A 15,226-nucleotide genomic window follows, 5' to 3' on the forward strand; every position below is an offset into this window, starting at 1 on the left:
ATATATATATATATACATATGGGACATTCTAACAGAAACGTACATTATCTGTCCCTGAAATAAAAACATAAATACAGTAAATAAAGCACCCAAAAAATGTCTAAAATGGACTGGTGGTTGATTTCTGTGAGTTGTTCTGTAAAGGAATGTCTCATTCATTTGATTCTCAGATGTTTTTTCTTTATTAAAACACTTTTAAAATGTAAAAACCCTGTCATTGTCCTTGTCCTCAGCCTAATTGAACCTACAGGTTTAATAGTTTTGTTATGCTAAAAACTGTTATTAGGAGAAAGAAAAAAAAAACTTCAGAAATAGCTAGTTTAAGTTGTTATTCACAAATTGATTAAAAGCATGAAATTATAAATAATTTCTACAAATAAATGTTGCAAATATATAATACTAATAAATTTATAATTGCCCCATGTTTCTGTCAGTCCTGTCACATTTGGATTAAATTTAACATAAAAGTCTTGCTTGTTCCCTCTAGGATTCCTGTAGGACTCCTGCATATTCTCAGGATTCCTGCATGTTCCCTGAAGGAATCCTGCATGAGTCTTGCATGTTCCCTGAAGGATTTCTGCAAGAGTCCTGCATGTTTTCTATAGTGCTGCATGTTCTTTGTGGGAGTCCTACAGGCAAATGGTTGCAAAATCATGTGAGATTTAGGGTATGAATTACAGGGGGTTTGGGGCAGTGTTAACTTAGTTGACGAAAATTTTTTATCATAATTTTTGATGAACAAGTTTCTACCTACGAAAACTAGACAAAAACAAAATAAATGTTAAGTGATGATGATGACTACTATTATAAAAATATACTGACATTTTCGTTGACTAATAAAAACGAGACGATAATGTGAATGAGAGATGTATTTTATGAATATTTTATGAATATTTTATTTTATGAATATCCAATCAGAATTGACACACATTTGAAAAGTAACTGATCCACAGTAGACGCGGAATGCGATTGCATCATCTTCCATAGGGGCATCTGTCTGTCTGATTAAACTATAATGACATGGCAAAAGCTGAAGAAAAAGATTCAATATTTGTATGTTTGCATGTTTTGTAATAAATGTATACAATATTTTAATTATATTACACTTAAATTAAACCAAGTATATTGTAGTTAACTAAATCTAGAGTAGGTTTAGTCGACTCAAATCTTGTAAAATTGATTTGAGGATCTGAATCAAGTGGAAGGAAGACACAAAATGTGTAGGGCGGGGGGCCGGAGGACCGGAATTGAGAACCACTGGCTTAGGACCAAACAAAAGAGCCTATGACTGATGTGTAAATCATGTACATGAAAATGTATTGTTGATGCCCCTAGAATAACAGGCTAGAATATAAAAGTGTAAACACATCAGATTTCTTTTCCATATGAGGGGGTTTGGCATAAGATTCTAGGCAGATATTTAAAGTACACAAGTCATTGTATCGTTCAGAAAGACACACAGTTTTATCCAAACAAATCTTTTTAGTAAACATAATCAAAATTCACTGGTATAAATCAAAAACTTTCACACAACTGACTATTTTTGGGGTGTGACTGTAATAACCGAAACAACCAAGGACTCATGTTCAGCCTTTAAGTAGAGCTAATTCTTTGACTCAGTCCTGATGCCTACTGTTTGGTTGATCAGCTCTAAGACTATCCTCTTTCAGAATCGCAAAAGCGAAACACTCCTTGATTCCCTGATTAATGGTGTTATATAAGCCTCATCAAATGAAAGAATAATGAAGGAATGTTGATTTTATGTGGCTCTTTATCTTTTTCTCATTACCAGTCTTTTGTCTTTCTGCAGTCTCTCCTGAACTCTTCTTTCCCAACATGCAGCATTGTTGTAGTTCAATCATATTCTCGCTCTCTCTCCCCCCACCCCCCTTCCAATCTCCTTTTTTCATATCTCTGTAATGACAGGTCTGGCTGCGGTTTTGAATTATTTCAGAAAAGTGTTCTCCGTCTGACTAATGATACAGGATTCAGGAGCTATCAGACAGGGAGAGACATATTTCATCCAGAAGAACGTTATTTGTGGCATTTACGCACAGTTAAACAAACAAGACGTAAACAAAAAAGCTTCACACACTCCGAATGCACTTAAATGTCACAGAAGTCTAATTTGAACCCCAGCAGCCGGCCTCAGCGTTCACCTCACTTTTCCTGGAGCTGTGTGGGGGTGTGTTGTGATGCACAGTTTGACAAGCATCATGTCATTGTCAACACTAATAGAGGAGCAGAGGAGCATGATGCATCTACTCTCTCTCTCTCTTTCTGTTCTTGCAGCCGTTGAATCTGTCTAATGCTACCGGCTCAAACTGTCATCCATCAACACATATCTTTGGCAGCTCACCGTTGCCATGGCAACTGCCCCTTTCCAGGCAAAGGTTTTAGATCAAAAGGCATTCAATGGCAGTTTTCCCCTTTGCCCCTTTTCTCCTCATCAGTGGTCAACTACCTATTTTGTTTGCTTTTGTCCAAAGGTTTTCCTGTTTTTTTTTTTTTTGGGGGGGGGGGGGGGGGGGTTTCATCATATCATGTCATCCATCTGTCTTCTTATGAGCATTTCTCTCTCTTTCAGTGTAGAAAAATGATCAAAATTATAAGAATGCATTAGAATTTGTGCATAAATCTTTATTCATGCAGTCTATTTATATTGTTCATGACTAACAAATATTAATTCATTAAGTTTCCTTTAGCTTAGTCCCTTATTTATCAGGGATCGCCACAGCGGAATGAACTGCCAACTAATCCGGCATATATTTTACACAGCTGGTGCCCTTCCAGCCTCAACCCAGGAGCCATTTTAAGTGCATTTCATGAGTTACATATACAGTTGATTGAGACTAATCTCAGAACTAACTTTAGAACAGTTATTGCTCACTGAGCAAAGCAACAAATTGCATTTCTGCTAAATAAGCCGCCAACGCCCAAAGCATGGGTGCTTCTGTGAGGTCTCAAAACTCAAAGCCTTACATGGAAATCTTCTAAATCTTCAAACTAAAGTGAAGATTAAATTCTAACAAGTCTTTCTATTAACATTAAACGCCTAATATTACTTTTATTGTCAACATTTCGCTTTCTTAATTCAATCCCACACAAAGCTTGCTTGGAACGAAATCCCCTAGCCAGGTTGCTGGACCAACACAATTCCTTCATGTTGTCCTAACACAAAACGCTCAGGTTAACTTAATGGTTTACAAATTTAGGTGGACTGGACATGAAACAATTAAATTGGCAAAAGAAATTACAATAATTGTGTTGTTTCTGCTCATTTTAAATAAGTAGTTTGAACAACCAGCAGTAATAATTTGAATGTACACTATGGCCAATTTAGTTAATACAATTCACCTATACTGTGTGTCTTTGGACTGTAGGGGAAACCGGAGCACCCAGAGGAAACCCACGCAAACACAGGAAGGACATACGAACTCCACATACACAATGTCAATCGATCCAGTTGGGACTCAAACCAGCGACCTTCTTGCTGTGAGGCGACAGTGCTAACCACTGAGCCACCGTGTTGCCCATGACTTACAAATATGTCAGTGCATTTTACTATTTAGTTACTTTGTTGTTAATTATATTAAATTAATAAATTGTTAATTAATAAATTATACTAGTAAAATGTGCAATATTTAACTTAAAATAATTCCAACTAAAACTTAACTAAACTGTAGCTCTGCACAAGACGTTTGGCCATTGGAGAAATGGTCGTGCCCAACTGAGCCTGGTTTTTAATTCTTCACTTTCGGCAATTGGTGAAGTTTTTCCTCACCGCTGTCGCCACTGGCTTGCATGGTTCGGGACCTGTGGAGCAGCGCGTTGATAGATTTGCTCTTTAGTGTTTGAACTCTCAGCAGTGAATATTAAACCACACTGAACTGAACAGAAGTGAACTAAACTGAACTTCAACACTGAAAACTGGACTGACATTGTTCCAATTTACTATAATCTTCTATGTTAAGCTGCTTTGACACAATCTACATTGTTAAAGTGCTATAGAAATAATTGAATAAAACCATTAAGAATTAGTAAAACATTAGTAAAACAAGATTTACTTAAAGGAATGTTCTTAAAATGAGGCAATGATTAGTAAAACTTATAAGTAAGCACTAGAGCAAATTGTTGATTAATGGTGACTCTAAACTGATTGTATAACAAAAATGAGATATATACAGTATGAATTTGCCACAGATTTAATAAAATATTAAATAGTTTTAAAATTCCCTTAAGAGTGCGTTACACCTATTCTCTACTCCCTCCACTGCCTCCCTTAAGTTTAGAATTGATTTTAAACTTTTGATGTTTGTTTTTAATGCCGTCAATGGCCTTACACCTTCTTATTTATGCTAAATTTTGCTCATTCACAAACCCAGCAGAGCTTTGCGATCTGCTTGTCAACTACTAGAAGTCCCACGGTCAAGATGCCAGCAGTGGGGTGATTGCTCTTTTGCAGTGGCAGGTTTTTTTAATGCATAGCACTGACACTTTTCTCTGTTTTAATGTTTGTTGTATTTTATTGACATTTCCTGTATTGTTTGCATTGTCAGCTTTTTAGTTGTTTGTTTTTACTGGTGTAAAGCACTTTGGTCAACCTTGGTTGTAAGTTGCTGTTTAAATAAAGGTTAATTAATTGATTGCTTAACATGAAAATAGGTTAATTCACATATTTTATTTCAGCATTTGGTGTAAAAAATGAACTGTTTTTGATGTCTTCTATCAGTGACCCCCTTCTCACTTGTTTCAACAAGATCAATAATATTTGTTAGTGTTTTAAAGGAAAAAAATTAAAATCGTTAGAGCACCGCTCACACTGAACTGATGATTTAATCTATAGCTGACTGACTGGTTATCATACATCATGAGGTGCTTGTTATCATACTAAACACTGGCCATGAGCCACAGAAAGATGAGTTGCAGAAACACCACAATAGGTCTTGCATCTAAAAACAGTTCTGCTGAGTAATACAGATCTGAGTCATCACAATCTTCTGTCCTATTCCACCAGTTCTATTAAAGTGCATTCAAAGAAACTCAAAATCTTCCACAATGCTCCAGTCCTCTGCACTGGCATGTATGCTGTAAGTTAACTGCTATGTTTAATAAGGAATGTGCTTGTATAACCCTGTATATGCGTGCTACATGATTGGATAATATTAGTCTGTGTGTGTGCACAGAAAACATTGATTCATCATCAACCACGTGGTGTTTTTCCACCCACCTGACACATGTCCATCACCTCAAAACACAGAGACAGCAGAGCCGGAGCAGCTACAGGTGAGACATTCTCCTCCTCAATTCAAAAGGTAAGATTATTAGAGATGTACTTAAAGGTAAAGTGAATACATTGAAAGTTATTGCATCAAAACTCAACAATGAAGATGATAATATTGTACTGTATGTTGTTTATGCATTTTGCTGAAATTCATTACCTTTAACTGTACTTATTTTACTTTTCCTGTATGTTGTGTTCAATAGAGTCCTTGCATGCTGTACTATAACAAGAATTAATCTGGCCTCTGATGTCCTCTGCTATGAGTGAGATGTAAGTCAATATTTAATTTGTCAATTTATCTAAACTCGTATTCAGGAATGGTAAACAGAACAAAACCTATTTAGCATACAAAAGTAAGTGAAATGCCTCTACAGCAGGGATGGAAATGAATGTGGGCTTATGGCAACAATGCCAACAAAATGAACCACAATACTAGAATTTTAGCAAGTGGGCAAAAATGTTAATCATCATTAATTATTATTTCAAGTTAAAAGAGCAATTATCGACAATAATAATTTAATTTTGCCCTGATATTGCAGCCCTACCCTGTATTATTATTAGTAGTAGTAGTAGTACTAGTATTTTTATTTATCATCATCACTGATCTATCTATATATATATATATATATATATATATATATATATATATATATATATATATATATATATATATATATATATATATATATATACACACACACACACACACACACACACACACACAGTTGAAGTCAGAATTATTAGCCCCCCCAAATTATTAGCCCCCCTGTTTATTTATTTATTTTTCCTAATTTCTGTTTAATGGAGATCAGATTTTTTTTACCACATTTCTAAACATAATAGTTTAATAACTCATTTCTAATACCTGATTTTTTTTATCTTTGCCACGATGACAGTAAATAATACTTTAATAGATATTTTTCAAAACACTTTTATACAGCTTAATGTGACAATACAAAACTTAACTATATTATATAGTAAATGAACATATATACAATATAGCAGCGTGACAAATCAATAAATGGAACAGTCTATAAAATATAATTTGATGAAATCTTCTTCACGTCAAGAATAAAAGTCTTTATTAACATTTTATTCTTAGCATAACTGTTATAGTTATTTTTATATATCCACATACTGTAACTGGGTTTGTCAAAACAAAGCTTCTGTTGATGTTTTGCATTCTGACCCAGATCACCTCTATTTATGTTTGCTAACTGGGCCAACATATTTTGTTTTGCTAAACAGGCTCCTTGTGACATATCCTGGAATTCTGTATGTCAATAGATCACAATTCATCTCTTTTAGTAGAGAGGTCATACATCTAAATGGATAATCATTTCAGGAAAACTTATAAATACTCCCTAATGGACTCTTAACATCATAATGATCATCATCTGCACTAAAGGCAGCAAAATAGTTTTGATTAATACTTTCAGATAGAACTGTATACACCATTGAAAAAATATATGTGTATGACAATATATACATACAACATGACAATATCCATTCATGCAATCATTAACAAAAAAAAAAAACCCGGATCAGTCCACAATGTACAACATATTTACTGCTGACTAAATGAAAATACAGTAATTGATAAAAAAAAAAATACTGGAAGGGAATATATGTACATTATTCGCTTTTAATGTTCTATAAGTTTAAATAAAATCGAAATACAAGGAACATGTTGTATTAGAAAGTGGAAAGCATTAAACTTGATGTATATAAATGACAATGTTTTAATATCACATTGCTACACTGTAAAACCCAACAGTCAACTTCATCAAATGAAATGAGTGTAGTTAAATCAAAATTTACTGAAAGTTAATTCTACTCATTTGAAAAGAGTTTTGAACTCAGTGTTGAAGATGATGAGTTAATTAAATACCTCATTACTTCAACTTAAATGGAGTAAGTTCACAGTACTCATATAGAGCAGTTTTTCAACTCAAATGGTTTGTTGCAATCGGTTTCCTTAAATGGTTTGAGTTGCCTTATTTTGGGGGTTTTACAGTGCAGTACTCAAACAGATTTGTTTTTTAAACTCAACAGTTTTTTACATTACTCAGTTGGTTTGAGTTCCTTTCATTTACTGGGTTTTACTGTGCTCAAATTGCTTTGTTTACTCAATTGGATTACGTTCACAGTACTCATTAGGATTAGTTTTTGAATTTAAATGGTTTGTTGCAATCGGTTTCCTTAAATGGTTTGAGTTACCTAAACCTTTTTTGGTTTTACATTGTATAAACAACTTAGCGATTTGCCTTAGATAAAAAAAGCAAATAATCATAAAGTGAAGGTGAAATTGATTTAATTAAATTTTAAAACAAAAGAAAAATGTGTCCACGCTTTATAGTTTAATAAGAATTGTTTGTTAAGTCCAGTTAGTTCATTTAACATTGAATGGTCGAACATTGAGGAGAAAAATAGACCTCATATTTTAAAACAATGAATGTTAATAGTTCAACTGAACTTATATCATCATTTGTGAAAACGTCATGATATGTAGGAAAAAGGTGGATGTTAAACCTTTTGGAGTTCAAGTTAAAATGTAGTGCCTGTAGCATGCAATTCATGGCAAATATAGCATGTAGTTTCAAAACCACCGACTGACTGAATTCAGCACATTAGTGAATTTTCTCATTCAAACAACATCATAGGAAAATACATTTGCAGTGTTACTGATTATATTGGGAGATGTTGGATACCCATTATTCTACATTACAGTAAATTCCCTAAAAAGACTGACCTTGCAATCCCAATTGTATTTTTCGTCCCATAAGGAGATATTTCTCCATACCCTCTCTTGATCTGGAATGTCTCCTGTCAGTGAAAGCTAAAATCCGTCAGGAAGGATTGCTGGACTCATACCTGAGGAACAGCCTTGACTTCTCCATCCAGACCCTGGAGGCCTTTCCTGCATCCAAGCGGCGTGAAGTCTCTCTAACCCTGGAAGGAGAGCGCCACCTGGTGCGTATCACTGCTGGGGCACCTGTCCTGTTCTACACAGTACACCTAGGCTCAAATGCACCACGATTCCTTCAAAAGACCCATCCAGAAACCCGCCTCACAACCTCCAGCCTGACAGAGAGCCATTTTGATGGACATCGCTGCTGTGATGAGCTGGAAAGCTGCCTGGAGCAGGCCAGAAAAGCCCTGAGAAATGAGGAGGACAAAAACCCATCAGTTCTGGATCACATGGAGCTCAAGATCACTTGTGGAGAGCTGCACCTGACATACAGCACCCATCAGCCTCTACACACCATCCACATTCAGCCACGCTGCAGAGTCTATCTGGGCAAAACATTGTCTCTAGAGAAGATCCTAGAGATGAAGACGCACCTGGAGAAAAGCGGACAGATGCAGAAAGACCTGCTGGTGTGTTTTCAGCACTTGCTGCAGCATTCTGACCAATATCAGGAGGAGAACGCTCGTATTGTGCTTCAGGGTGACGGGGAGATGCTGGAGTTTGTCACTGGCAGAGCAGAAAACCACACAACCCAGTACTTCATCTTCACTGATGCTCAGAACAAAGCTCACAGCCAGATGGTGCAGGACATGGAGCTGTGGGAGTATGATTAAGACCTCCATCTTTGTTATTGGATTATTTGAGGATGAAGAATTTAAAGTAATACTCACTTGAATAGTTTCAAGTGTAAACTATGTGAAACTGTATGTGATGATTGCATCTTTTGTTTAGGTTTGGATTTGCTATTTGACCTTTTCTGGGCAGGTCAATGAGGTCAATGGATTCACAGATTTCACTGAACATTATTAAGACACACTATAATGACAAAAAGTAATGTAATGTAATGACAAAAAGTCAAGACAACAAATATTTTATGCTGCTTTAACTTATTTTAATGGGTTAATCAGGTTTAAACTAAACTTTTTAAGTTATAAAATGTTTAACTATCATTTTAGACAGCTTGATTGATGTAAGTTGAGACAAGTCTTATTTTTTTCTGTTGAAGAATATCAAGGATGCTTGACATTTTGAGCTGCCTTTAGAAAGTTTCCATTTGTCATAATTACACATAAAGAAGGAACCACATTCAGCTAGCCAGTCAAGCAGCACATCTGAAAAGAGAGGACTAGCAGTACACAAATAATCTAAATTTAGATGCTTGTTGGAATTATTTAATAAATTCTTCTCCTACACCTTGTTATTAGCTGGTACCTATAATTGTTGATCAGTTAGCACATGAACTATCTACCAATGCACTACTTAAAACAAAATGCAATTGCTGTTTCACTATAATAAGAGAATTCATAAACTGCAGTTGTTCAAACTTGTTCAAAACTGTTGAAACATGTATTGTTGTATTTAAAACAAAATTATCAGATAATAAAAAGCCTATATTAGCCTATGTTGTTTATATTTCCTGGTATTTTATTATTATTATTATTATTATTATTATTATTATTATTATTATTATTATTATTATTATTATTATTATAATAAAAGGCACACTGCAGATGAACGTGTTTTTGTTCTTGCGGTGAGTGGTGCTTTCTGTTTCTTCCCTCCATCACACCTTGGAAAACGAAACTTACGTTTGATAAGCTGTGAAACCGAAACTTACCGTAAATGTTATTGCTGCAGTCCGAGAGCTGAAAGGCTGAAACATCCGAACACTGCTGGACGACGCTGTTGAGATCAGTTTAACACAACTTTCTGTTTAATTTCAAAGTGCTTTCATTTTGACCACTGGGCAAAGATCTAGGTAAGTCAGTCCAGCTATCTTGTACAGAAGTTTTAGGTAGCCTGCAGAAACTACAAAATGTTTCATATTGTCTTAAAGACGTTTGATAACATGGGTGAAATTAAAATTCTGATTTATTCAAACTAGCCACAAAACGATCCTCATTACTCAAAATAAAATAATCGAAACTATTTTTCTTAGTTGAAAAACATTTTATCAAGAAGTCTGTTTCACTATAATAATAATAAAAAAAACTTTTGAAAGGATGACCAGATAGCGGTGCTCTTTATTTTGAAGAGTTTGCATTTTATTTTGAGATAATGACTGGAATGATGGAAAAGCACAAGCCAAATCCTATTTTTTGTCCTTAAACAAAATAAAAAATAAAGTCCTATGTTTATTCTAATATTTTCTGACATGTCGTTCGCTGCAAAACGAATAGTCTCCTTTACTTTGTTTTAAACAGATTAAAATGCAGCTTTTTGCTTTTTGTTTTCCTCTTTTTGCAGTGAAACAGAAGGAGTGATCTATTTTTTTTTTTTTTTTTTTTGGTCTTCTGTCGAAAACTTCCTGGAAAATGAAACTAATGTTTACCCAGGAAAAGCTCTGAAACTTACATGGTAATTTTTGTGCTGCTACAAAGTACAAGACATCAGTGAAACAAGACATTTTCTGAAATCAAGACCTAGGTAAGTGTATCCAGCTCAGTTTTTTTCCTATTTGTTTTAGTTACACAAACTACAAAATGTTTAGTATAGTATTTTAAAGTATGCCGAGGTATATGTCAAGTCTAATAAAACTGATGAGTGTCTTAGTCAAACAATAACCAAACAATAACAACAGTATTTACAGCAAATCAAAAAGATGATACCTGTTTCTGAACTGATTAAGGTATATTTGCATAGCTACCTTGGTAAACTGTTTGCATGTCCCTTTTCAAAAAAACAATCTGAAAAGGTAATAAATGAGAACATTATGGTAAAACTTCTAGGCTCTGATGTAGATGTCTGCTTGTTTTTGAGATAACATCTGTACATTATTCCTTATAAATAACAGTTGTATCTGTTGACAGTGTTGATCATTCTGGTGAATAGTTTGGCCTGCTAAAGAAACCCTCTCGCTCTCAATGGACTCCTCGTTGTAAGTAGCCTATATTAATTATGATTGTAGATGGAAGTTTAACATTCAATAAATGAACAACTCTAAACAAATTTGTTTACTACTTTCCCAGATGTTTCCCCGATCTTCAACCTCTCACAGAAAACATAATGTCTGTGATGTATGAACTGAAGAAAAAGAACTTTACAGACAACACGCTTCTCTCCAACTTGGACTTTGCTGAGAAATTCCTCAGAGATCATCCTCTGAGAAATGACTCAAAATTGTTGGTTAAAGGAAGTTACTCTTGTGCACAAATTGGTAAAAGTAGCGAGCAGGTTTTTACTATAACATCAGAAAACAACATAGCCTATGTCAACCTCTGTATCCACAACAAGTATGATGGTAAAGTCTATGACAGTTCCATAAATGCAAATCACTTTTTCAACCACTCCTGCCAGAATGAGATTAAATCCTGTTTTACACAAGCTAGAGAAGCTATTCCTAAAGGATATTTGACAAGACTACAAGTAAAATGCAACAGGTTCTCAATCTCCTATACTTCCACCAATAGAAATAGAGGCCCAACTGTGGAAACCAAGTGTCAGTTGAAGCTAGAGAACATCACTGCTGAGGGTTTACTGTGCAAAAAATCCTGGCTGGAAAAAGAGAAGCCCACATCTCATGGATTGATCGCATGTCTGGATCATCTCATAATACAGTACCTTACCACCTTTAATGCTCCACAGAGCAACTGTAGATTCATCATAAATGCAGACAAAGAAGTGATCACAATCACTTCAGGTGAAGAAGGTGAAACAGAATATGTACTGCTATATGATGGTAAAAGTGTCTCAATGTTTCCACCATCACTGTATTAAAAGCTAGTCACAGCATTCCATAAATCTGCAACATATTTGCTCGAAATGTATTATTATATGCATGGACTTTGATCTGACTTCTAAAGTATTAATGGTTCTTAACTAAAAGCACTGGGTGTAATTACATTACCATATGTAAAGTGTATCTTTAGGGACCGAGCACCGAAACGGTGGCGAAAATTTACGTTTGTTATGGGTTTCGGAAGTAGGCGTGGCAAAATGACTTTACAGCGCCACCTATGCACATTTGACAGACTGGCCCCCAAGCTACCATTCACGCACACATACGAAAATTGGCACACACGTCAAACATGCCAAAACCTACAACAAAAGTCTTTTGGAGCGATATATCAAACCCAACAGGAAGTCAGATATTTTTAACTTCCTGCGCAAACAAAGTGCAGTTTTTGCCATTTCCAGGCGTTGTATTTTAACGAACTCCTCCTAGGGATTAAATCGGATCAACACCAAAATTGGGTTTTGTCATCTAAAGGCCTTGGCGATGTTAAATTGCGAAAATCTTGAGTTTTCCAATCAAACTTTGACGATTCGTCACGAAACAGGAAGTCATTATAACTCAGGCATGCATTGTCCAATCTGCCTCAAAATTCACACGTTTGATAAGAGTCCTGACCTGAACACATTAGCATGCCAATATCCTGTTACAGTTATAGTGCCACCTGCTGGCAACAGGAAATGAAATGTTTTACAGTGTAGCAAACTTCTACAAATTGTATCACATCGAGTCAGTGTTCCATTAGTGTAGTTCAAAGGCCTTTGTGATGCTAAATTGTGAAGATCTAGAGTTTTCGCAAAAGTGTCTTTGGCAGATTGACAAAGTCCAGTGCTTCGCCATGGAGCAGGAAGTACTTATAACAATGTCTGATCTGCCTGAAAATTCACAGGTTCGATGACATTCCTCTCCTGGAGACATCTACATGCCAATATTGAGTCACAGTCATAGCGCCACCTGCTCCTTAATATATTATTGTCCACTGTTCTCTGTCATCCTAAGGCCATCGGGTGGCGGTGAGGCCGGGTGCAGGGTCCCGTTCATCGCTGCTTGCAGCTTTAATTGGTTTTATGTTTCTTTTTTTGTGTGAAAAGCAAATACTGTAATATTTGATCTGCATGGCTTCCTATTTCATCAGTGTTTCACTGACCAAAAATATTTAGTTGATTCTGAAATTTTGTAAGGTTATTAATAACAGTTTTGAATGTATAATAAAAGACAATATGGTAATAAACGGATTTATGCTTTGTACTACTTTCTCCAATGAGTTAATGTTTTAGGAGTGAGAAAGCAGGCACAGAAAACATCACAAGTGTCCCACAGGATTGACTACAGCTTATGTGTGGTAACCTGAATATGACCTGAAGTTTGCATGTTCTCCTCGTGTTTGCGTTGCTTTCCTCCGGGTGCTCCGGTTTTCCCTACAGTCCAAAGACTTAATATAAGGTTAATATATGGCAAAAAATGCATTCATTTTCCTTCGACTTAGTCCCTTTATTCATCAGGGGTCACCACAGCAGAATGAACCGCCAACTTATCCAGCATATGTTTTACACAGCTTCCAGGTGCAACCTATCACTGGGAAACATCCATACACACTCATTCACTACGGCTAATTTTAGTTTGTTCAATTCTTTGACTGTGAAGAAAACCGGAGCAGCCGGAGGAAACTCATGTGAACACAGGGAGAACCACACAGAAACACCAACTGACCAAGCCAGGACTCGAACCAGTGACCTTCCTGCTGTGAGGCGACAATGCTAAATACTGGGCCACTGTGTCACCACGCAAAAAAACAAGTAATTGAATTTTTAGATTATGATGTCCCCTGCTGTTCTGTATGAATACTGTTTGAAAAACAGTCCCACATGATATTAAACATAAGCAAATAAATAAATAGCATCTAGCACAATTGTCAAAATCCAGATTATCTCATTTATGGCAGTTTTATCCTTCCTATGGCATTAATATAAACATCTGAGACAAACAAATTCAATGAAAAAATAGTTTGACGGAATTCAATTATATATATCCACAATCAAAGCTTAACCTCTGAGCAATAAACGTTTGCTCTGAGGAATATTAGATTAGGCACAAAGGGATGAATGATGTTGTTATGGAGGGAGACAAAGAGCTGATTTATTGCAAATCAAAACTTCACCGTGTTTGTGTGTGGCCAGGCGGATATATGAGGTTTCTCTTCTGGTGTGTGTCCATAGAAAACAGTAAAGCTTTCACATGTTAAGGATTTTATAACAGGTCTTCTGAGGACAAATAGTCGTGTGCGCATGTACGTGAGTGTGAATGATTGAGCGCGTATATGTGCCCATGGAGAAAGAGTGATGTGTGAGTAAGTGTGTTTAACAGACGTAAGTGAAAACAGGCCTGCTGGCTGTCCGCATGGAGCTCTGTTAAAAGCTGTGGAAGAGATAGACATCTTCAGTCCATTACACATGCTTTCGCTTAGCAGTTGATCGATATACCATGTGCAGTCATCAACTGCAGGCAAACCCGTTTGTGAGACTGTTCGTGCTTGCTGTATTTTTTACATTGAGCCTCTCAGCAGACATTGTGTTGTAGCACTGATGTGGGACCAGTTTCATTAAGCTATAGCTATTAAACAGAGTACTATGTAACAGTAAATCTGGTTGTGAGAGAGGGCGCACAATAATCGATCTAAAATGTCTTATGTCTTTACAATACCCACATAAACTTTGATAAAATTATCTTTTATTCAAGAGGGGTTGGAATGGAATTAGCAGGAAATTACTCACATGGTTTTTACAGTGTGATTTTAGTGTTCAGCAAAGTCTGATGTCACATATTGTTGCATAATCTGTATCAGTGCAACATCCCATAGAGACAGAGAAGAGCCCTCTACATAGCAACAAAAGCAAGAATCATGGGATTTCCCCTACTAATTCAATGAGAGCCATTCACGCACACTGGATGACAGACACAGATACAAAATGGTGTGTATAAAGTTACCAAGGAATAAAGCCATTGACCATGAGTAAGTGTTTTCCCACAGAAATGTGGAGGGGAGCTTCTGAGGTTTTGTGTGTGTGTGAGTTTGTGTGTCTTGCACGGCACATAAAGAGCCCATGCAGCGTCCTGACCAATGAAGTAAGTCCTTTGGCAAGACCACCAGTAATTGAATACAGTTCTTGTTCTGTGTTGTTTGATGAACACATACAGTACACACACACACACACATATTTCCAGACACTCCTGACTCATT

General features: G+C 36.0%; 1 protein-coding gene and 1 long non-coding RNA gene across 2 annotated transcripts; both read left to right on the plus strand.

The window, feature by feature from the left end:
* Window positions 1-5,273: 5,273 nt before the first annotated feature.
* Window positions 5,274-9,524, plus strand: LOC130240078 (uncharacterized). The gene is made up of 3 exons (XM_056471492.1): window positions 5,274-5,315; window positions 5,488-5,554; window positions 8,071-9,524. The coding sequence occupies exons 2-3, from the start codon at window positions 5,532-5,534 to the stop codon at window positions 8,867-8,869; spliced, it is 822 nt and encodes a 273-aa protein (XP_056327467.1). The 5' UTR covers window positions 5,274-5,315; window positions 5,488-5,531; the 3' UTR covers window positions 8,870-9,524.
* Window positions 9,525-9,900: 376 nt separating this feature from the next.
* LOC130239754 (uncharacterized) lies at window positions 9,901-13,159 on the plus strand. The gene is made up of 3 exons (XR_008838705.1): window positions 9,901-10,014; window positions 10,503-11,133; window positions 11,225-13,159. It is a non-coding gene; the product is annotated as an uncharacterized LOC130239754 (long non-coding RNA).
* Window positions 13,160-15,226: the final 2,067 nt, after the last annotated feature.

This window comes from Danio aesculapii, chromosome 13 (genome assembly GCF_903798145.1).
Source record: "Danio aesculapii chromosome 13, fDanAes4.1, whole genome shotgun sequence".
Taxonomy (NCBI): domain Eukaryota; kingdom Metazoa; phylum Chordata; class Actinopteri; order Cypriniformes; family Danionidae; genus Danio; species Danio aesculapii.